This window comes from Nuphar pumila, chromosome 1 (assembly GCF_984573655.1).
Source record: "Nuphar pumila chromosome 1, dmNupPumi1.hap1.1, whole genome shotgun sequence".
Classification (NCBI taxonomy): domain Eukaryota; kingdom Viridiplantae; phylum Streptophyta; class Magnoliopsida; order Nymphaeales; family Nymphaeaceae; genus Nuphar; species Nuphar pumila.
The window spans coordinates 43148142-43173206 of NC_143249.1; the positions used below are offsets into that span (position 1 = coordinate 43148142).

At 39.0% G+C, this 25065-nt stretch overlaps 1 protein-coding gene across 2 annotated transcripts in view; it reads right to left on the reverse strand.

The window, feature by feature from the left end:
- The window catches only part of LOC149848829 (uncharacterized), a 30348-nt gene extending 10169 nt beyond the window's left edge, over positions 1 to 20179 (reverse strand). Inside the window, exons 1-7 of one of the 2 annotated variants that reach the window (XM_089997661.1) lie at positions 20052 to 20179; positions 18785 to 18883; positions 6094 to 6253; positions 5725 to 5976; positions 2713 to 5603; positions 2466 to 2614; positions 180 to 2282 (exon numbers count right to left, since the gene is read on the reverse strand). In XM_089997661.1, the coding sequence (XP_089853787.1) occupies positions 180 to 2282; positions 2466 to 2614; positions 2713 to 5603; positions 5725 to 5926 (5345 nt within the window). In that variant the 5' untranslated portion in view covers positions 5927 to 5976; positions 6094 to 6253; positions 18785 to 18883; positions 20052 to 20179. Of the gene's footprint in view, positions 1 to 179; positions 2283 to 2465; positions 2615 to 2712; positions 5604 to 5724; positions 5977 to 6093; positions 6254 to 18784; positions 18884 to 19847; positions 19943 to 20051 lie in introns of those variants that run through there. The other variant, XM_089997654.1, reaches the window with a different exon arrangement.
- Positions 20180 to 25065: the final 4886 nt, after the last annotated feature.

A 25065-nucleotide genomic window follows, 5' to 3' on the forward strand; every position in this document is an offset into this window, starting at 1 on the left:
ACATGAATTCTAAGTAAACTATCATGAAGATAAGGTAGCTAATTCATAACTCAGATCTCAGCACACCAGATACAGATAAAGATAACAATCACTAACAATCCCGTTGCAGCGCGGTCATCTTGCAAATGCAGAAAAGTAGACACCATGCAAAAATGAAGATTTTTTCAAAGTGGCACCACCTTATACTCTGAAGCTTTCGGGTAGTTCGTGCGACCACTTTATTCCATGGTAGCAGCTCCAAAGAAGCAACCTTACGCTTCTTATGTCTTACAACTACCTGAGATTGAACATTAGCATCAGGCAATGATGAGCGAAGTGGAGAGAGGTGCTCCTTGGCTGCCATAACACTGGTTGTGATTTGTGTAGGTGTGATAGACCCAACTTGGTTCCCATCATTGACATTTCTTTGATCAGCGACTGTGTGCGAGCGCATACTTTCAGAAACTCTTCCAAAAAAGAACTGATGAGCTGCTGTTTTTGCAGAGTTCTGTGGAACCGCAAATCTGTCAGTCATGGTAACAAACTGTCCATTTTTGTAGGTTCCAAATTGTTCAAACCAAGAGGTGGCCATCTGAGGATTAGGATTGGAATGTTCAACTCCCCGTGTCAAAGAAAAAGGGCCAGGAGGATGACTTTGTGGCTTGTTTTGCTCTAACGTAGCCATACCCTGAGACTGTGCAGTGGCTAGAATATGACTGGACACATTTGCATTCCTATTTTTATTTTCCTGTAAGGGGAAATTTAGACTTTGTGGATGTTGCAAAGTTCTTGGTGGATTTCCCATCAAGTCATTGCCTGAAGAACCATAGCCATGTAGAGTCTTTTGTCCCAGCTTACCAGTCATATGTGAAACATCAGCATCATTCTCTCCTTTAAGCCTCTTCATTGCTTTCTTCGGATCATTCTCTGCACTCTTCATAGCTTGCATTTGTTGTAACAGTGAATAATTTGGTTGTGAACCAACTGCACTTTCTGGAGTCCTCTGAAAAGAGATATTGCTAGTTTTGGAAGCTAGCTCATGATCCATCCCTTCTCTATCACCACTACTATTCTTCTGACGTAGATGAAATCCTGTCAAACATCCACGATCTAATGGTTCTAGTGATGAAGCACCACCATGTATGACAGCTCTGTCACAAGGGATTTGATGCAAGGGACTCTCTCTGCTTTGTTGCTCTTCTCTGGATGGAAGATGAAGCACGTTAGCTGAACTTGGACCAAGTTCAGAGGTACTACTTCCCCCTCTACCACTCAGGTTTTGGCCATTCACTGCCTGGAAAACCCAGGCTGTTGCAGGATTGGGTGAAACCTTCTGTGGAACACCTGACATGCTTCTTTGGGCCGACACATTAGACCACACATTATGCAACATTGTTGAGAAGCTACTCTGCTGTGACACACCTTGTTGACCAGAAACTTGACTAATTGGCACAAGTTCTGAGGCATGAACAACTTGACTCGAAGTTCCTGTGCAGGGAGAGCTTGCACTAGAAGGCAACAACTGACGATTCATACCACTACTATCCCTAGCAAACAAAGAAGAAGCAGATGAGCCTGTAAAATTAGTCTCAGCACGTGGATTCAGGTCAAAAGATGCAACTTTTCCAGCAGTTTCCAGCTGTAATGCCTGTGGTGGTGGTTCACCTGTATGTCCATCTTGAGAGCCCCGGCTCCGTCTAAAACCAGAATCAGACTTGCCTGGAGCTTGCCTTGCAAAAGGAAGGTTGACAGAATCTTCACCTATAGCTTGTCCACTTGTACCAGGGCTTTGTTGTTGTAACTGGTTTTGTAAGTAATGCACGCTTGCGGTAGACATTGCCGTTTGATTTGCCTGAAAGTTTGAATTTCTATCGCTGTTGGCCATTGGTGAGAATTCCTGCCCCATGACCATCAAGCCAGACTTATTGCTACAATCATCTCGGTGAGATGTTTCAGAAGTGCGCTGTAAAGTCTGTATAGAAGTCTGGGCATGCAACCATATCTTTCCTTTTTCTGAATTTTCCACATCAGTGTGCCTCGAATTCAGGTCAGTTATGGCTTGTGAAGGGGCTTGGGATGACAAAAAATGCTTTGAAACTGCAGGTGACCCAGATGGAGGGGCAAGATGTAAGCCAAAGCTTTGTGAAGAGGATAACTGGTTGCTCTGCAGATGATATGCAGTTGTATCAGATGTGGCTCCTTCAGACATCTCTGATGATGGGCTATGCTCAGAAGAGCCAAAGGGCTTTACAGCATTCTCCCTTGATTGATCAACCTTGTTAAGAAGCTCAAGCATATTTTGACTGCAAGAATCAATATTTTTTTGTTAACAATTATAATTACAAATTTTGTTTAAGAATTCACGACCATGTTAAACACTCTCCCCCACCCCACCCCCGCCACCAGATAACAAAGGTCAGGAGAAGAAATGGATGAATTCTGAAATTGAAAGATGTGCTTTACAAATTTAGAATGTCACTTATTACCTGGTTTGGCATCTCTCCCTTGATGGATAAAAGGCCATCTGCCCATCAAAGGAAGAAGCAGGAACTGAATCATAACCATGTGTGATACCTTTCAAAGGTGCATCCTCGGGTCCTTTTCCACTGTTCTGCAAATTTCTGTCCATAAAACCCTACAAAAGAAATATATGTCAATTTATGGATTATTATTAAAAAATAATCTTAAATCACTGGCTGTTGCACAAGTGTATATCCTAGATCATCAACTTACTTTTTCTGAATTAACAGAATTGTTGGCATACTTCATGTGAGGCATATGCCCTAGCTCCAGATTTTTTTGCTCTCCAATTGCAGCTTGTTGTAATCCTTGGTAAAGCAAATCATGCTTAGTGTTGCTAGCTTGCTGGGCATTGACTGCAAGATCTCCCATGGGATGGTATAAAAATCTTCGAGTGCCTATGTTACCACTGGTTTTGCTGCTAACTTGCAATTTCTGGTTTTCAGCTGCTAAAGAATGTGAATCATTCTTGGCAGACCAAGTTTTCTCCCTCAGAAAACCTCTCATTGTTGCATGCTGACCACGATACAGATGATCAGAGGTGGGGCCGTCACTAGGACTTGCATTCAGGTAGCATCTCTCCCAACTATTTTCATGTGCTTCACATGATTCCTTATCAGGGTGATTTATGGATGACTCTACCATCTGTCGATGCTGATTCAAGTGGCGCCGATAATTCTCGACATTCTCACTCCCCTTATTACTACTTAAAAAAGGATCAAACTGATGGCTATTCTGTATTTGTTGATTCCTTTCCTGATCAAGGTTAGAGATGCTTGAACCAGGAGTTGGAATGAAACTACTTGCACAAGCGTCATCATTATGCACCTGAGGAACATTTACAGAATTTCGTTGTTCAGATCTCCCACCCAAATTGGAGAAAGGTGGCACAACATGATTGTCACTCTTTTGTACTCTGCCTTGTTCACCAGCTCCCCAAAATTTAGCATCACGCGCCCTTCCTAGATGTATGGCACCCTTAGACTCATTGCTTTGAGATTGTTGCAAATTGTTTTCATTATCTTGCATGTTATCTCCATCAGGTGTCACTGATTCATTCATATTCCAAACATTCAATTTGCTGACAGGTTGCCCATCTGTCTGATAAGTGATAATGCTTGGTTGCTGTTGGTGAGCCCATGAGGAACCCATGCTTAGTGCATCTAAGCTCATACGTGCAACACTGTTTGACTGATCATAGGCCTGACTTCTCCAAGCACCATCAGAAGAATTACCCAGAGCCAGTGGCGTCTGAACGCCCCCATCAACTATAGCAGTATCTTGAGGGGTCTGCTCTAGCCATCTAGCTTCTCTGGATGATTTTCCAAGTGATTCAGATTGACCATCATTGTGCACAAAACCTTGATTACCATGTATGTCATCCTCTGCTTTCCCACTTTGTGTCATCTGCTGAAATTCTGGCCCACTCTGGCCACTGGAGCTCATAGTGGCATCATCAAACAAATGAAAAGATCTTGATCGCAAGGAATTGGGAGTTTCGGTATTAGGATCATTCCACCCTGTATTCTGCCTCCTATTGTCATTTATGTCTGAAGGATTTCCAGTCGAATGTTCAGCCTTTTGAAATCCCAAGCCACTCCATTCATCCTGCACCCCAGTATCACTGCTAGAAGCTTCTGCTACAGCTGACTGCATGAGAGCGCTCCAGCTGCCACTCTGAATAGAGGGGAACATGTTGAAACCGTCAGAACCTTCCAACTGATTACCCTGCATAAAACTTCCTGCACTCATGCTGCTAGGTCTACCAAAAGCATTTGACAAAGGTTGGCCTCCATGTGTAGTAGCATCCCAAACGTAATCATCACCACCATAGAGGATCTTTTCCTCCAAGGGATCTAAGCTTGTCAAACCTGGTGGAGGACCAGTATGAGAGGTTACCTTTTCCTCTAAATTCCCTAACCAGCCAACATGCTCTGTCCTCCCATGCAATTCTTGCATTGGCAAGTTCCTCGGTAAGGACACCTGGTGAAAATTTCCCAAATGGATGTCACTATTTACACTCTGCATGACATTAGGTACCCGACCAAACACATTTTTCCCATGAACATTCTGTTTAGAAACAGAGACACCATCATCTACAGAAACAAGACCAGAAAATGGAGCAGATTGATCACCATGAGAAGAACCAAAGGCATTAGACTGCACGAGTGCTTTCTGAGCCTGGTTCCCACTTGCTTTGGACAGAATATCAGCATTATCCTGAGTGCCCCACTGAATATTGGAATAGGGGTTCATAAGGTTGCTGGAAGTCTCCCTTATGCCACCAAAAGAAGCATCATAGATGGACTGATCAAGCTGTTGAGGTATTAATCCCATGGATCGAATTGTGTGAGTCTGGTCCTGTGAAAGGACTACACCATTAGGGAAACTTTGAAGAGCCGGAGATCCAGTTCGAACCATACTTGGATTGCCAAACATGATCTGGGAAGTATTCAGCATCTTAGGATCAACTCCAATCTGAGGCACCCTCTCACTCAACCACATATAATTTGATGCATCATGAATTGGCGTGCCATTAACCACAGTAGGCACCTGCTCTGCAGCTGTTTGTTTAGCAAGTGCAGAAAACTGACTTTGTGAATTCTGTTGTCTTGATTCCTGATCAAGTTGTTGCAGTTGTCGCTGCCGTTGAAGTTCTTGCAATTGCTTGTATAAGTACTGTTGGTGCAAGAGCTGCATATCAGTCAACCCTGACAATGGCCTCGGCCTAGGTTGTGACAGGCCAGGCTGCTGACCCCTCATGAGCAGATGTTGGCCACCAATAAAATCAAAATTTACCGGAGTTTCTGCAGTTTCCAAACTTTCAGAGATCCTATTGTGGCCAGAACCATTTTCAGAAGCTTTCCCTTTCTGTGATTCAGCTCTAGTCAAATTCCTCAATCCAGAATTATGCCTGTCAGGTGCTGAATCTTCACCCAGAATCACTGCTTGATTGGATCTAGAATTGAAATTCTGAGGCCCTTGGGAAAATCCATTTAGATTTCTAGACTGGTACTTTGAAACCTCTGGGTTCAAACTTAGTTGAGTGAGATTGCCACCTGATGGCATTTGTGAGGTGTGCCTCCCACGACCATTCCCAGAATCTCTCGTGATAAACGCATAAACAAAATATATTATATATCAGTAAGAGAGTTGGTTGTTGAAGGTGATCAATATCATGAAAAGAATCAAAGGACAGCAAGCATGGTAGCATTACCGTTATACCTTTTCCAGAGTCGTGTGGATGATCACTGCTAGGATTATGGGAATATTGAGATGGTGTGTTCTGCCTCTGATTGTTCAGCCACAGAGTATTGTTTAAAACAGACCAATTCCCACCTATAAATTGAGATTGGTGTGCACCCAGGGACAAGGTGTCTTGCTCAAAGAAATTGTGGACCTTGTCATTAGCTTCCTCAACAGGCATAGATAAGCCTACTAAAAAATCCTCTGTTCCTTTTGAAGATAAAAGTCAAGCTGGAAGGAATAAAAAAAGAAAAAATAGCATATGAAATCCAAGCAGCATATGAAATCCAAGCTCTGATGCATGTCAAAGTCAAACCTGGAAGCTCAATGAGAAAGGGATGACCAAACCTGCATAAGAAAGTAGCCCAAAATTTCACATCCATGCATTACAAGTTATCACTCTAAACAGAGACCCTATCAAAAACGTTCTGCAGATCACTCCTTTTCTATACATGCCAAAAGAAAACATCTCCAGCAGTACTACTTTCACGTTATAGAAGATGCCAACCTGCAACAAATTACATCATGAATGATGAGAAACAAATAACCATGCATGGCACACACACACACACACACACACACACACACACACACACACACACACACACACACACACAGATTCTTGATACACCAAACATGACAAATAGATGTAAATGAAAGGATTAAATGGCTTGAGTAGTTCCACATGAGATCGTGCATGAGGACCTAGGGGTGTCAATTGGATCGGATATTACCTGATCCCGACCTGCACCGGATCCTATAGGGTCAGGGTTTGGTTACTAAGAATGGGGTCCAATTAACTATCCGGGTCGGACCCATGAGGTCCGATTATTAAATGGATCGCGTATGGTTTATGACATTTTATACCAAACCTGGGTCCAACCTGAGTTCCAATTAGGATCTGCAATTTTTCAATGTAAAAAACTTTAAAAAAAAATTATTTCACCGTGAATGGACCGGGTCTGGTTTATGTAATTCTTATCTAATCCGAGAATGGTTTTTCTTATGAAAAATCCGGTTGAACCCGAGTGCAGATCCGATACCCACATCACTTAGTCGGATCCAGGTTTGGACCCAGCAAGCACGTCTTCCATTCTCAACATGTGGTGCAATGGCCATTACTTAAAACAACAGCCATCCTCAAGGCAACACCCAAACCTTCCTCCACCAACAAGACCAAACATATGGCATGTGCAGTATCTGTTGAACATAGACTTGCCTCACATTTAAGCATGAACTCTTCCAAGCCTCTTGGTTTTTTGTCACCAGAGTCCTCCACATGACACAACATCTGACAAGTTAACATGGAAAAGCATGACATATTGATATGCCTTAAAAACAGGCAAAGTTTGCGAATCTAATATACATCAATACAATATTAGGATACTACCCACTTGTCTGGACTCTTGACTGATATAAAATTCATAAGATTATAGTTGAAGGATATATCCAACCATATTTTACCTTTTTCATTTTGAGAAAATCATATCATACTTATTGCATGACTAATTTTGTGACTACCTCTTGTAAGAATAAGAGCTCCTCACTAGATCACCAACAATGGACACTCAAAGAGTTCCACTAAAAATACCGAAATGAACACTCAAAAGAACCACAAGAAAGTTCATACACAAATACCCACTAAATGGGTTTCAAGAACAAGAGAGAAAACAAAGTGTTTTTATTGAGTGTAACCCACACTAAAACACAAACAATGAGAGGGGACAATGGCCCATATTTATACACAAAAAGGAGGATGAGAGGAGAGAGTCATTGGGATCTCAACAGCTCTATTTAGAGATGTTGAGAGTCCAACGACTCTTTTGTATTGACTAGCCAATGCTTTGACTAGTCCATTACAAACCAAACTAAAAAATTAAAAAGGTAAAAAAAGAAACTAAAAAATCCTAGTCCAGTTGTGATACATTATTTTTAATACTCCCCCTCAAACTTACGGTTGGACAACAGAAAGTTTGTCCAAGAAAAAGTGAAATCTAGGAGCCGCGAGAGGTTTGGTAAAAAAATCTGCCAATTAATATTCTGAAGAAACATAGGGAAGATCAATAGTGTCATGTAGGAATTCCTCTCATACATAGTGACAATTCATCTCAATATGTTTGGTTCGTTTGTGGAATGACCGGTTGCTGGCAATGTAGATGAAACTTTTGTTGTCACAGCATAGTCGTGATACTCCTTTAATCTAAACACACATGTCATTCAACAATCTCCTTAGTCAGACCACTTCCATAGCAGTTGTAGCAATGACTCTGTACTTTGCTTCAGTTGATGAGAGAGAGACTTTCTGCTACTTCTTGCACCTTCAAGAAATCACTGATTCAGCTAAAAATACACAGAAACCAGTAATTGAGTGTCGATTATTTGGATATCCTCTCCAGTCTGCATCAGTATAAGCAATTAAATCTAAGGACGAAGAAACAGATAAAAAAAGTCCTCAAAAAAAAGAAGTTTTAATATATCTAATAATATGCAAAACAATTCTTATATGAACAGTGGTAGGAGCATGCTGAAATTGGCTTGTTGTGTGAACTGCATTTGAAATGTCAGGTCTCGTAATTAAGAGATATGAAAGTGCTCCGACAAGTTATCGATAAGGTGTTAGATTTTCAACTGGCTCTCAACTTCGGGAGTGTCAACCTTCTTCTCATCTGAGAAACAAAACTTGTCAACAATATCTAGAGCAAATTTAGATTGAGTCAGCAAATAACCTCTAGAAGAATAAGCAACTTCTATACCAAGAAAAAAAATTAAAAAACTCAAATCAGTCATTTCAAAATGTGTTTTGAGAAACCTTTTAATATTTTCAACTCCCTGTTTATCACTTTCAGTAATGATCATATCGTCCACGTAGAGGAGAAGGATAATAATACCTGCTTCAAAAATCTTAACAAACAAAGTTGTGTCAGTCAGATAAGATTGAAAACTAAATTCATGCATAACTTGACTAAACTTGTCATACCAAGCCTTTGGTGCCTGTTTAAGGCCATACAGGGCCTTATCTAAATGAAAAGCTTTTCCTTTTAGGAATAACAATGTCAAGTGGCGGTTCCATATGAATTTATTTAGCCAAGCTTCCATTGAGAAACACATTTTTGACATCTATTTGATATATAAGTCATTTTTTTACTGTGGCAAGAGCTACTAAGGTCCTAACTGTGGTCATTCTAGCAATTGAAGCAAAAGTTTTCTCGCCTATTCCATACTCTTAAAAATATCCCTTAGCAACTAATCTTGCTTTATATCTTTCAAGAGTTTCGTAACTCTTGATTTTAACTTTATACACCCATCGACAACCTATAGGCTTTTTGTCTGGTGAAATGTATCGAATAGTCCAAGTATTCGCCTCTTCTAAGGCATTTAATTCCATTGACATGGATTCTACCCACTCAGGATGTTCCTTTGCTTTAGCATAGTTGGAAGGTTTTATGTATGTATTAATGCAATGTAGGCTTGATACTTGGGTAAAAAAGATTCATAGGACACAAATTTTTCAGGAATTTTTGACACTTTAGATGACCTTGTTTGTAGCTCTTCCTGTTTTTCATTACTGTTATATTTTTTTGAGAGCACATAGATGTTCTAAATTACCATGCCTAGAGTATTAAATAAAATCTTGATCATTATGGGATGATTCTTCACTTATCATATCATTTTTAACCTCTTGATTTTCATTAATATCACACTCATCAATCTTTGGAACTAAATCCAACAAAAAAGAATACTCATTTATTTCCTTAGTTTTCTCAATTTCAAAAAAACTTTCCTTTCCAAAACAGATACATTCCTTGACACATATAACTTTTTAGTTTTATAGTCAAAACATCTGTAACCTTTTTTATCATTTGCATATCCTAAAAAAAACACAAGAAATAGCACGAAAAGAGAGTTTGTCATTTTTATCAGAAAAAATGAAACGCTTGCATCCAAAAACCCTTAAACTAAGGTAATTTTGGATTTATTTAAAAAGATTTTCAATATGAGATATGTTTTTTAAGGAACAGGATGGCATTCTATTAATAAGATAAATTGTAATTAAAGTGGCTTCAGCCCAAAAAACTTTAGGTACTTGATTTAAACAAGTAAAGTCCTTGTTTCTATAATATGCTTATGCTTTCTTTCATCTAAACCATTTTGTTGAGTGGTATAGAGACATGATTTTTTATGTGTGATACCGTATAGATTTAAATAATCTTTAAATTCTTTTGATAAAAACTTCCCCCCTAATCAGTGCAAAAGATGAAAATATCATTCTTAAATTGATTTTTGACTAGATTATGAAATATCTGAAAGTGTGAGAAAACTTCAGACTTATGTTTAAGAAAATAAATCCAAGTGTGTCTCGTAAAATCATCTACAAAACTTAGAAAATACATAAAACCACTCTTTGATATAACAGGTGCAGGTCCCCACACATCTGAATATACTAACTCAAGTGGTCAAGAAGAAACAAAGGTTTTTTCTTCAAAATGTAATCTCTTCATTTTATCAAGAATATAATTTTCACGTGTAAAATTTTCAAAATTACAAAAAAAAATCATCTTTTAAAAAAACTAAATCTTGGATATGGTAGAATGACCACGTCTCTTAGGACATAGATCCAAATTCAATTTTTGAACATTGCAACAAAATGTATTATTGGATATTTTTGAAAAAACCATGTAATATAAGCCTCATTCTCTATGGCCTTCCCCAATCAGCTTCCCTGACTTGCGATCCTTCACTCGACAACCACGAAAAGAGAAGGAAACATTACATCCATGGTTAGATAATTGAGAAATAAATAAAAGGCTCAAGTTCAATTTAGAATTATATCTAATTTTTGAAATACAAAATCTTTTTGAATTTTGAGAAATGTTTTCAAAATTTTATATTCATTTTATCTCAAAAGATGTTTCATCAACAGTGAAAACATTTGACCCACTTGAATTATGACATTCAGATAACATATCACCATTTAGTGTCATATGAAAAGAGACACCTGAGTCAAGAAGCCAAAGAGATTTATCGGGATCAGAGAAGCCAAAGGAAGAGACCGCGACTCCAGTGGATGAGGATGCTCCTTTGAGTAGAGGTTGAAGAGCCTCCACTAATTGTGTCATGGACATGTTTCCAATAGATGGATCACTTGAATCTTGTGGAGGTCCAAGAGAGGCAACCTTCTTCTCATATGGTTTCTTCAATTTAAGACAATATGTTTTCACATGTCCCGATTCACGACAATAGCAACAAATAACTTTCTTTCTTTCTTTCAAACTCATTGCCTTGCTTTTCATTATTTGTCCTTCCATAATGTGGGGGTTTGTAGGTACAAACATAGTTTTCCGATCTAGATACGGATAAAACTGAGTCATCATCACGCTTTGAGATTCTTTTTTTAAGTCTATTTTCCTTCATACTTAATTCTTTTATCGTATCTTCTATCGAAGGGGCTTTTCCTCGAAGAAGAGAGGATTTGGTGGATTCAAACTCCGATCTCAATCCATTAATAAATTGAAAAAAATGCTCTCTATCTATTTGATTTTGACGGAGTTCTATATCTTTCGGACAATGCCACTTTGGTTCAAGAAGAGCCAACTCTTTCCATAATTTGAATAAACTATTATAGTATTCTCCTAAGTCACAGGGACTCGGCAAAGCAGGTGCCGCACCCGCGTCGACGCGACGCGGGTGCGCGTGCGGCACCAGGTACGATCAACACGACCCTGGGTGCGGTCAACGCACCTAGGGTCATTTTCGTCCACGTTTCGAACGTTACAAAAAACCCGATGAAAAGGAAGATTAGGGCAAATAAAAATTGCCCTAATCTCTCCTCTCCAGCGCAGCTCAGCTCGAGCCCTCTCCTCCCGACGCCCCGACGCCACCTCCTAGGCTCCTCCCCTCCCTCGTCGCAAGTACGTACCCTCTAGCTCCCTCTCGCTCTCTTCTTGTGTCAGCAGGGTAGGGGGCGAGCCCCCCCTGCTCCCTCTGATTTCGGCAGGGGAGGGGTCGAGCCCCACCCCCCTCTCGCTCTCTTGTTGGGTCGGCAGGGGAGGGGCTGAGCCCCCCTGCTCCCTCTGTTTTCGGCAGGGGAGGGTCCGAGCCCCCCCTCTCGCTCTCTTGTTGGGTCGGCAGGGGAGGGACTGAGCCCCCCCTGCTCCCTCTGTTTTCGGTAGGGGAGGGGCCAAGCCCCTCCTCTCGCTCTCTTGTTGGGTCGGCAGGGGAGGGGCTTAGCCCTCCCCTGCTCCCTCTATTTTCGGCAGGGGAGGGGGTCGAGCCCCCGTCCATGCGCCCTCTTATTTCAGGGGAGGGGCAGATCCCCACTCCTTGCTCCTGATTTTATTATATATATAATATTATATATATTATATTATATATATATATATTTATATCAAGATAATGTTTGTATAATTAATTTGAAATTTTGAATGTATTTTTTTTTTGTGTTTTCAGGATAAAAATGACGGATAAAGGGAAAAGACTTGCGTCATCCTCATCCCAACATGTTAGTTTTGCTGCTAGTTTTGCTGATAGTTGTAGTGGGATTGATGGTGTGGGGCCACTATGGGTACACGTAGATAAACTTGCAAAAACTGAAAAAGGAGGTGGAGGAAACAAGAGATTTCGATGCAAGCTCTGTGAAAGAGATTTTGTTGGGTCTTACACAAGAGTTAACGCTCATTTGTTGAAGATACCAGGACATGGTATTTCATGATGCAGAAAAGTTGATGAGGCAATGCGAAGACAATACAAGAAAATACAAGAAGAATATGAGAAGAGAAAGGCAATGGCCGATTCTTGTGCACTTAGTGTGCCATTTGCAAGCCACAAAGAAGATGCTGAAAAAAAAAAGTCAATGTAGGAGGTAGAGGAATGATACAAGCAGCATTCAATACATATGGAAGAGAAGAATTAGATAGAAAAGTTGGGAGGCATTTTTATTCTAGTTCACTCTCATTTAATGCGGCTATAAATCCTTATTGGAAGGATTTAGTAACATTCTTGGCAAATCGTAATTTGAGTGGTTATGTGCCTCCAAGTTCAGAAAAAATACGAACCACACTTCTTGCAGAAGAGAGGGCAAATGTGGAGAGGTTGCTGAAGATTAAAAAATATTCATGGGAGCAAAATGGAGTTTCTATTGTGTCTGATGGATGAACAGATATTCAAAGGCGTCCACTAATCAATTTCATTGCTTGTTCGCTTAGTGGCCCAATATTCTTGAAAGCAGTTGATGCATCTGAGGAATATAAAAATGCAAAGTATTTGAAGGAATTGTTTATAGAAGTCATAAAAGAAGTGGGTGATCAGAAAGTGATACAAATCATTACAGACAACGATCTAATTTGTAAAAGTGTAGTGTTGAGTTTGGAGAGTGAGTACCCTCATATTTTTTGGACTCCCTATGTAGCACAGCTTAAATTTGACCCTAAAGAGCATCTGCAACCCCAAAGAAGAAAATTCACAAGCATATGTTTTATGTTCATGGATTGAAGATTTAGAAAGAAATGTCAAAAGCATTAGGAATTTTGTTGTTAACCACCATCGTGCTAATGCTATATTTAATAGGCATTCTAACTTGAAATTGTTGAAGGTCGCTGAAACACGTTTTGCGTCCATCATTGTAATGGTGAAGAGGATTAAAAGAGTGAAGAATGCTTTGATTAACATGGTGACTGATGAAAATTGGAGATTCTATCATGCTGATGATGATATCAAGGCTCAAGAAATTAAAAAATGCATTCTTGATGATGAGTTTTGGTACAGAGTGGTATATTTCCTTCAATTTATGCAACCTATTTGGGAAATGTTAAGAGAAGTTGATAAGGATGATCTCATGCTTCACAAAGTTTATGAAATGTGGGATAATATGATTGAAAAAATACAAGCTATTGTTTTCAAACATGAAGAAAAAAATCCAGCATTGGATGATTCCGAATTTTTTAATCATATTCATTTAATTTTAGTGAGAAGATGGGATAAGAGCAACACCTCTTTGCATTGCATGGCACATTCTCTCAATCCAAAATATTATGCAAATAAGTGGCGGGCTGGTGGTATTGGTCGTGTCCCTCCAAATTTAGACCCAAAGCTATCAAGACATAGAAATGTGTGTATGACAAGACTTTTTCCAAAAGCATATTTTCTACGTCAAGTCACACAAGAGTTTGGAAAATTTTCATCTTCGAAATTATATGGACCGGCATTATTCGAGAGAGAAGAAGATAATATAGATCCTATCACATGGTGGTCAACATTTGGATCAGAAACACCTCTTCTCCAACGTCTTGCATTAAGATTGTTATCGCAGCCTGTTAGTTCATCTGGTTGTCAAAGAAATTGGAGCACATATTCTCAAATCCACAACATGAAGAGAAACAAACTCACCAGCAAGCATGCAGAGGATTTAGTACATGTTCATTCAAATCTTCGATTACTTTCGCGAACCAATGATGAATACAGGTACTAATTTGCTCTCTTAGTTATTTGATTATTTCTTAGTTTTTCATTTAAATATACTTGTATTGTATTTAACATTTTCAAATTGGGTTTGTAACGCAGACAAGGAATATCCAAATTTTATGATGTAAACTCAAAAAAGTGTAACTTCGAGGAAGAGCATGATTTCAACATAACAAACATGGATTTAGTCGAGCCCAGTATTCCTTCTAATGATGCATTTGATGATGAAGAAAAAATTATTAAGATCCATTACTTCATCAGGATATACTTTGGTATGTAATTTAGTTCTTTTCTGCTTTACTTATTTGATTGATATTTAGGTTGATTTATGTAATTGTTTTACTTATTTGATTGATATTTAGGTTGATATATTGCATGCATGATGAACGATATTATGACAATGTTAATTGTTAAATGTTAACAGTTAAAACTTCAAAATTATATATATATATATATTACATTTTTGCCCCTGCCACACCCCCGCACCCAAGGTTTTTGAAAGTGCTGCACCCCCACCCCCGCACCCGCACCCATGTGGCATAGGTATTCTCTAATGCTTTTGTCCCTTTAAAACCATATTTTATACCTTATCTTGTAAACCCGCACCCATGTGACATAGGTATTCTTTAATGCTTTTGTCCCTTTGAACCATATTTTATACCTTATCTTGTAAATTGCACACATATGCAATATCTTTAAGAGAGTGCATTCTCTTAAGATAATCTCATGCATTGTTTGCATGTTCAAATTTTGCAAAACTTGAACACTTCTTGATATCGACGCTACTAATGATCCAAGATATAATCTTGGCATATCTCATTCTCCATTCCTTCCACTTTTTCTCGTAAGTGGTTATGGCCTTATTTTTCTCAACCTCCATAAGAGGTATCTCTTTCTCACCTTCTACTTTGGTAAGGATTAGTTTAGATTCTAGATCGGTCTCATCCACTAATCCCCACAACCATTTTCCCCATATAAGATGCTTCATAATTGAAGCCCATGTTACATAGTTAAAGTCGTTGAACTTAATGGGTTTTAAGGTGACATTATCATTGCCATCATTTTTACAAGATTTGAGAAAGAAAGAAAAAAGAAGAATAGAGGACAAGAAAAAGAGTAACGGTGGAAGTCACGAGCACTTTACCCCCACGCAAATGCCACCAATCACGAACACTTTGAATGAAAAATATAAGAAAGCTCCAACACTTTCAAATTTGGAGTGGTGCGCTTTCCAATGTTCCGAACACAATTTTTAGCTTGATCATCGAGCTACGATACCAAATACGAGCTCCTTGAAGGATGTTCACTAGATCACCAACAATGGACACTCAAAGAGTTCTACTAAAAGTACAGAAATGAACACTCAAAAGAACCACAAGAAAGTTCATACACAAACACCCACTAAATGGGTTTCAAGAACAAGAGAGAAAAAAATAGTGTTTTTATTGTTTGTAATCCACACTAAAACACATACAATGAGAGGGGACAATGTCCCATATTTATACACAAAAAAGAAGATGAGAGGAGAGAGTCGTTGGGCTCCCAACAACTCTATTTAGAGTCATTGGGAGTCCAACGACTCTTTTGTATTGACTAGTCAATGCTTTGACTAGTCCAATACAAACCAGACAAAAAAAATAAAAAAGGTAAAAAAAAAAAGAAACTAAAAAGTCCTAGTCTAGTTGTGATACATTATTTTTAACACTAAATCACTTGTATGGACTCTTGACTGATATAAAATTCATAAGATTATAGTTGAAGGATATATCCAACCATATTTTACTTTTTTCATTTTGAGAAAATCATATCATACTTATTGCATGACTAATTTTGTGACTACCTCCAACTATTACTTTCTTTCTATAAGATCAAATCCTTCTTTTAATATTTATATTGGTACTTTATTGTTGGAAATATAATCTAATGACATATTCAGCTTTTAATTTTGCACTTATATTATGAATCAAGGAATCAAAAACAATATGAAGTAGGATTAGCTGCAATTTGAATAGTAATACGCTCTTCTCTAGGTCCTCTTTCTTTAGTGCAAAACAGGAAATCACCCAGCCCTTTTGTCATCCCTGCAGCTTCTCATAGGCGAGTCTTTTTTGCATGGTGTAGCTAGGAACCTTCCTTCCAAACCTTGAGCCTATGTTCCAACCAACCTGTGAAAGAATGCCTGCCAAGTTCAGATAAGGGAAAAGGAATGCTTCCCCCAATAAAGGAAAGGTTCGATGAGGATCGCCAATCCCAAGTTTGTCTATGAAGAGATGATCTAATTGCATTAGTGTCCATAGTTGATTTCTTTTGTGTAATACTAATTGATAGGACCTCATTGGTAAGTGCTACAAGATCTCATGAGGTTTTTGATAGCCATGCCAAGCATTTAGCTGCAATTTGAACTCTACAATGTGCAGTCAAGGTTGTCAAAATGAGGAACGGAAGCAGGAGTAAATGATACATGAAGCAAAAGCAACAAACAAGGTATTTCAAAATATTTATGAAGCGATAAACGGGAATAAACTTGGAAGTGGAATGAGAAACAAAGTATCAAATTAAAGTGAAATGGGAATCAAACTGGAGCCAAAAGGGTATCAAATGAGAAACAAAATACGAGCAAAGCCAAAAGAGAAACATGAAAGGAATTAGAGGTAAAAATTAATGAAATGAAACAAATATATGCTACATTCTAAGTCACACGGACTCGGCTAAAAGGTCGACGCACCCGCATCGACACACCCTGACACGGGTGCGGCTTCGTACACGGGGCGGACACAGTCAACTAAGTGTCAGACTCGGTCAATGCACTGGGGCCAAGTCCGTCCACATTTTGAACTCGGTCAACTTTGACCGAGTCTATTTTTGTCCATTTATTAAAATTAATTTGGACTCGGGTTGGATCCGGACGCGACCCGGATCCAAGATGGCATCGGGGTCAGATCTTATTATTATTACTATTATTATTATTATATATTCTAAATATATATAGCCGTGTCCCCATGTCCAAAATTTTTGAAATTGCTCCGCACATGTATCGCACATGTATCGCACCTGTAACCGTACCCGCACCCATGTGACATAGGTTACATTTCTTTAACAAATTAAAAATATGATACATGTTGCTCTTGTGATATGAAATTAATGGTTATAATCTTTAAAGTTAACATTAAAAGTACATATATTATAATACTAGAAAACATTAGATTTTAACTTTTACATGGCAGGAAAACCCTTTGATGTTGTGTTTCATCTTTCTCTTCATGAGTGCATTGCCAACCTTAAAATACTTTACCATCAAGCTAAGTAAACCACTAGTATTCATGAAGTTGGTAGAGTTTTACATGAAAGAATGGACCCATAAACGATTGGATGCCTAGAATAGAGAAGGGAAAGAAATGGAGGTGAAAAGTAGAACCATAAATTGATTTTACTCTTTAATATTTAAACTTGTTTTCTAAAACATGTGATAGAACTTTCTTTAAAAAAACAAAAATAAAAGGTCTACTCGTGAAAACCATGACTTTTATTGTAGGAATTATGATTTCAAAACCTAAGAATCATGGTCACCAGTTTAGAAGAAGCATATGGGAAGCATGGGATATATATGAGGGGAACAAGATTCATATCATGTTTCAAGGAGAGATGTTCCCCGCTCTTGAATTGAGGGTAGTGTAATGAAACAAGACGTGCACAATCACAATGCCAACAAAGGGCTACACAAGTGCATGATCACAATATGGCCTCTAATGGACCAAATACAATCTCATAAAAGAGAATAAACCTCACAAGAACACAATATAGAATAAGAACTTTTTATGTTCGCAACTCATATGCTAAAAAGCATACTTTAACCCTTTACAATAGGCTCTACTTATAGAGCAAGAAACACAGCAAAGAAGGCTGAAAAGGGAGGCAGTCCAATGACTAGTTGGACTGCTTCCCAACAGCCAAATAAGATTTAATAAAAAGTAAAAATCAAAAAGATAAAAATAAACAAAGAGAACAATACAACCCCTATTGGACTGTACATATAAAATGACCAAAATACCCCTGATATATATATATATATATACTGATATCTGCATCCATATCACAGAATTTATAAATCTTAGAGTTTGAACTCTTTTTCCATTTAGTTAGAAGAGTTAAGAACTAAGAAGTCATTACAAGATGAACGTCAATTATGTGTTCACTCTGTTTATTCTCATGAAGCCCTCAAGTGCCTAAAAGGCCTAGTATGCCAGCGTTTGAAGGTTGCTTTATGTCATACGAAATTTCAAATGAGAAACAGATGTACACAATAGTGCTATATGTGTTTATGCCTCTGGATCATGATTCATGTGTATGAGTAATCGATGTACAAGACACGAAAGACCCATGTAGCAGCAGGGCAGGAAACAGAGGTAATAGGCTCTCACCATAGGTAAAGAACCCAGTTGTCATTGTTTCAAGCAGCATAAGACAATATTTCAAGGTAAACGAGACAAACATCGGTGGTGCATCATCTGACATGTGGGAGAAGAGAAAAAACACTAAACTGCAAAGTACTATAAGATGTTTTGAGTTAGGAAAGCATACTTACATTTCATTTAATAGTTAATCAATGTTCTCAACATGTATTTATAGCCTGATCAGGGTTTTCAGGTGACAATGCAGTTGCACAACCCTCAGCTATGCTGCCCTAAACAAGTAAAATAAGATAACAAAATATTAGCACATCCCCACAAACAGAAAACAGAAATTTATCAATAGGTGCTTACTTAGCAAATGTCATCAACAATACCATGCAATTAGTAACACAATAAGGGACGAATTGAATGCTCACAAACATCAAAACCATCAAACCATTCATAATTATGCTACCACGGAAAGAACCAAGAAAACCTGAGATGCAGTGATCTCAGTGGAAAATAATCAAATGTTACAACAATTGACTCTTCCACAAGAAAATTTTATGATGTTCACAACATAAAAACCACTACTTGACTAGAAACCTTCCCAATTTGATTCTACCAAGCAAGCAAATGACCCCGTAAACAAACATGAAAGTATCAAACACCAAAGAAACATACTTGAGCTAAAAAAATTTCGCGTCAATCTTCACATACTCTAATTTTCTAGTTGCACACAAAAGCTTGGAATTTACCAGCTACGAGATCAGAAAATCTACGGAAAAAAATGAATTAGAAGCTCGAAAACCAATTCCCAGTTTTGTGGAGTATATTTGTCAATGTTTTCTGATTTGATAAACAAAAAGGACAATAATAAAAAAAAAAATGCAAACCTTTGATCCCGAGTTTATGTTTCATAAGTATAGGATCATCCATGATATCTACCAAAGTTAACGGAAATCATACTACGACGGTAACGAGAATCTAAAACCGAAAACAATGAGAAAAGTAAGAAGCAATCGAAGCGCATTCCATACCCCAAACTATGCCCTACAATTCCCAACCCTAATTCCAAAAAAAAAAATCCAAATTTCCAACAAAGCCACCTAATCCCGGACCATAACCCACAACCCTAGCTCAAATCAAACAATAACCAGAAAACCATTCTCACTGCTAGGCCCTACCCAAAACCCTAACCCTAGCTCCCGAAAAGGGGGCGAGAAAAGGAAAACGAAAATCAACGCCACGACCCACCATCTCACTCGACCTCAGGCCGGATCAACACGAATCCGAAGAGAATTGCGGCCGGTCGACCGCGAATCCAAGACGAAGACGGCCGGAGCCTCGCCGGAAATTCCAGTTAGGGCACGCAGAATCCGTCGAGAGAGAGCGATCGCGATCTAAGAGAAGGAAAATGAATTTCATAAAAGAAAAAGAAATTTTGATTTTTAAGCTTACTTGAAGGAGCGTTGAGGGAAGGAGGGAGGTCGCTCGCCGGCAGTGAGGCGAGGGTATTTTCGGAATACGTAAAAGGGGAGGGGAAGAGAAAGAGAGGGGAGGAGACCGCGGTTCAGACCGAGGGGCAAAGATAAAGGCAGAAAGAAAAAGGAAGAGTTATTAAAAATGGCACATCCTTTAAGTTTAATTCATAAATACGCTCAACTTTTTTTATATTTTTCAAAAGCTACCAATTATTTTCTTGTGCAAGTATAAATCCAACCTTTTTTTAAATTTCACCATGTATATGTTCTTGATGTTCCCACGGCTCTAGCTTATAATTATTTAATGGCGAGTCCTTCCTAGTTTCGGAGTGTAGCTGAGATGCGGATGCTTAGATGGATGTGTGGAAATACAATAAAAGATAAGATTCGGAACGAGAAGTTACGTAAGAAGGTAGGTGTTGCACCCATTGAAAATAAGATGCGAGAGAATCGTTTACGGTGGTTTGGACATATTCGGCGAAGGCCTAATGATGCTCCAATTAGAAGGTTGGAGAAATGGGAAAATATATTAGTTAAAAGAGGTCGGGGTAGGCCTAGGAAGACTTGGATGGAGATGATAGGAAAGGATATGAATGCTTTGAACCTCACCGAGGACATGGCATTGGATAGAAATGATTGGAGGAAAAGGATTCATGTGAAAGACCCAAAATGAATTTCTTTTTTGGTTCATATGGCTGACCCCAATTGTTTTGGGATGAAGGCGTAGTTGTTGTTGTTGTTGTTGTGAGTTTTTCCAAGTTTCACTCCCTCTTTCTTTTTCATTCTTTCTTTTTTTCTTTTTCTTTTTATTTCAAGAAAACCTTCTAACTTTTGTAAAAACCTATTAGGCCCTGCTTGGGAGAAGTGTACCGAAAGAGTTAGGATGTTGTTGAAGACAGTTACATGCTGCTGCAGGGTCTAAACGGAATTGGTGTGTTTGAGAAAAAAAAAGTTTAGGGAAGCTTAAATATCAGTTGGATGTCGCTTAACTTGAAATACAAAATAATTTAAATTTTAACTCCTTTACTAAATAGAAGTTATTTAAAACTCCTTGAATCACAAAGATTTTGGTGGGTCCTTAATTTTAGATGATTTAAAGTTTTTTACCCTATTTACCACAGTAAATCTTATATTCACCTGTTTTACCTCATTGTTAACTGCAATAACGGTGAAGTTAAGAGGCTAGGGGTAGGCTATAGGCCACCCAATGGGTATATTATGTTACATATAATATATATGTAATATATATACACATAATATATATGTAATATATATACACGGGTCAATCCATTTTGGCTAGGTTCCGGTTGAACTTGAACCAAATTTATAGGCCCAAACTCAGCCTATGATGGGTTGAGCCGGCCTGCCCGACTCATTGTCCACCTCTACTTACAATTACACTCACCCACAACCAAACATGGTGACAAATCAAGAGAACTTGAAAGAGGTAGTACTCGTGATTCTAAATAAAAGAGAAAATCCACAACTCTTTTAAAAATATATATTTTTTTAAGTCCAAGTTTTTGTATTTCTTCGAACTACTTGTGAATTCTTCCATTCCCAAACAGAGTTCTCCATAGAAGAATGTTGTTTAACTCTGCCAAAAATAACTAGTAGAGTGTCCCAACTCGGCTTCATCTCTCCAAAATCTTCTCATTAACTAGGACAAAAACAATAGGTGGAGCCGAGGCAGGTGAAAAGCTCTCTTCAACCACTATAAAACATAAACACATACAACTTGTTAGCCTTCAAGCAAGCTTATGAATACACGTTTTATAGGCCAACCTAAGTTTATGAGGCTTATTAATTAGGTGCATAAGTGCATTATTATGATGAATTAACATTTTGATCCCTGGTTTTGATGAATTAAGTGCATTATTATTTGCAGAGAAGAGAAAAAGCAATTCATGAGTTCTAGAGGATCATATTTGAATTTTTTGAAAAATTAAAAAAATCAATGTTTTTTTTACTAATTACAACAAAGTTTGGTGTATTTTTTAAAAACAATCCGAACATTGGCGTGTTATTGAATTCTCCTGAAAAGTTTGGCGCCAAATAGAAATGTACCCAAAAGAAAATAAATCAGGGGAGCGAATTTTTCAGCGGAGGGAAAGGAGGGTATTAGCTTCGGATCCGAACCTGTAGCCACCGCGGCAAGCTCTAGGTTCGGTTGCCGAGCCTGGGGGTTCGGTATCTATACCGAAAGTCAGAATTACCCATCCACCCATAAACTTTTTGTTATTTACGTAATTGTTGAAATTTCGTCGCGGCTCTTGATTACAGAGGTGTACTTTCGTTTGGCGGTATTGACGGCTGTGTCCTCGTCGAGCCAAAACCCCAACAGTAACCGTTAAGAACCAGGTGGCTCGGACCAACCTAAGTCAAGGTTCGAAAATCTTGAAGTTTGACTGATTATTCTTTGGAGATTGATGTTGACTCAAAGCGGGTTTGAGTTGAGTCACTCTAACCAACATAGTTTGGACCTTATCCCTAAGCCTAGAGAGTCACGGTTGTTGGCTTTGCCAAGTTCTATAAATGATTGTTCATATCTACATTTCAATGGTTGACTATCTTGCCTATAGACTTTACCAAGTTCGGTTTAGGAACCGCGAGACTTCGAGTCAACAGAGTACGATCGAACATAGGCAAGCTTAGCGCCAATTGAAGAGTGAAAAGTCTTTCAAGGTTTAAACAAGCCAAGACACAACTCAACCCACAAAGTCGACTCAATACATGTTTTGAGCCCCCCCCCTCCCCCATGTCTCAAAATCCGAACCTTCATCCCCTCTTTCATCCCCGCACGAGTTTGGATTTTAACCTTCATTCTCGTTTCATGTCCTTCATCCCTGATCCAAACGGGGCAAAGCGGGGTGGGGCTCATTTTTCCTCAGTCCATTGCCATCCTTAAAGAAGGATTGGAGACACGGCATGGTGGGGCAAGGCGGGAATTAGGACAGGACAGGATAGGACAAAGCATAAGTCCATCCTTGCTTTCATCCCCGCACTAGTTTTGATTTTAACCTTCATCCTGCCTCTATCCCCATTTCATGTCAATCAAATGAGGCAAGGCGGAGCGGAGCCCGTTTTCCTTTGGTCCACTGCCATCCCTACTCCCGACTTGGCTCATTGATATAGAGTACACTAACTTGGAAGACCAAGATATTGAAGCCTAGGTTCAGTCAAAGCTCAACCACCCTAAATGGCCTATCGCAGTAAGTGTTTCAGGCTTGGGGTTTGGGACCACCGAGCCAAGCCACAACTTAGTCCTTAGTCAGAGGGTTAAGACTTCATTGACTAGGGCAACTTTATAAGGTTAAGTTGACATGTGAAATGAATGTACTGGCAAATATAAAAACTCCTACTATTTTTGTGAAAAACTCAAGCTCGTGGTGTGCCTTTTTGGTAAATTTTCTACATATCAAATTGACCAAATAACCTTCCCCTTTTATTCAAAACTACTAAAAGTCTAAAACCATCATATTTTTAAAAGAATTTGCAACCGTTCGGTCTCCCAAAATTTCTTTAACAAATTAACCAAAGTATCTGGAATTCCATGAGGGTCAAGCCTAGTATAAAATTATCTTATTACCCTCATCCAACGCCCTCCGACAAAGGGGAAAAAATGCGTCTTAAACGTGGCTGCATCGTTAGAACAAAAGTCAGAGCTTCAGACGTTTTCGGTAAACATTGGGTTTTTTTGGTAATTTTCCTTTTCTTCGGACCCACTTTCACACGTACATCTAGGAGGGTATTTTGGTTTATTAGAAATTGTGATAGGTTTTACGCGTGTATTCGAGCGTTTCTAAAACCTGAGAGTCTTTTCGTAATTTGAAGGAATTCGTTCTCTACCATCTCTTGACATAAAAAGGCCCATGTATTCTTCGATAATTACCTTTATGCCGATTCCATCGTGTTGCCAAAAATGTCCTCACAATAATTCAGGGAGATAATCGGGTCAGACTCGGTTTGAATGTTGGCACCACTGAATCCAATCCAATAAGATTCTGAGTTGGATTTGGACCCGAATAGTGAAAGCTGATACTTCCAACTAACCTAAATAGCTAATGGAATATATATTTTTCATGTAATGGGAATCAATGGTGTGTTGGATATGGGACATTGAGTCTGAATCTAATTGATAACCAGTCGATTCAGGTTCTATTGGATCTCTGACCCAAATCTGAACCTTGACACGTAGAATTTACCGAATACAAAGCATCCAAAGCAAAGGCAATTTAGTAGTTTCTAGTAGGACAGACGGTAATTTTAATCTTGCTCAATTAAGGGCGGTATATTAGTAGTTTCTAGTAAGGCGGGTTTCAAAAATGCCATTGGTTTTCCCGTTAGCCCTTAAGGGCCGGATCTGGGAGGATCCATAAGCCAGGCCATTAACTAGATCCCCCCTAAGCTTGCAAGCCCAAGCTATTTGGATTAGAATCTCTTGGATCTTGGACCAGAGGCCTATTTCCTCTGAGATTCTACCATCTCTAGTCCTATCACCCAAAGTCGCCCCCTCCTTCTCTTCATCAAACTAGAGGTCCATGGATTTGGAGGCATTTGAGCCTAAAAGTGGGGCATTCTTGAAGATGCGTTGGGAACTCCGGGTCGGGTCCAGACCCGGTACATTGGCAGGTGGGGAATAGCCAAGTTCGGGGTGTACCCTGCCGTCAAACCCCGTTACCGTCAAAGTTCGTAATTGGGGATTTATTGTCTTTTATTAGGGGTAAATTAGTAATTTAGTTCTAAAGTTGCCAAAGTAAACACGCTACTTCGGCGTGACCTGCTCGACGGTAAAGAGACGGCGAGGACGTTGACGGAAGATGTGGTGGTGGGCTAACGGCCGTTAGGTCACCATTATTGCGCTCTGGTTGCGCAACCAGAAGCTACTGTTTCAACTAACCCAAGGAGGGCCATAGGGACCAGGACCTCTCAATGGGTCGGATCCTGACCCGAAACCTGTCCCCTGAAAGCTAGTTGCTAAGATAGAGGTG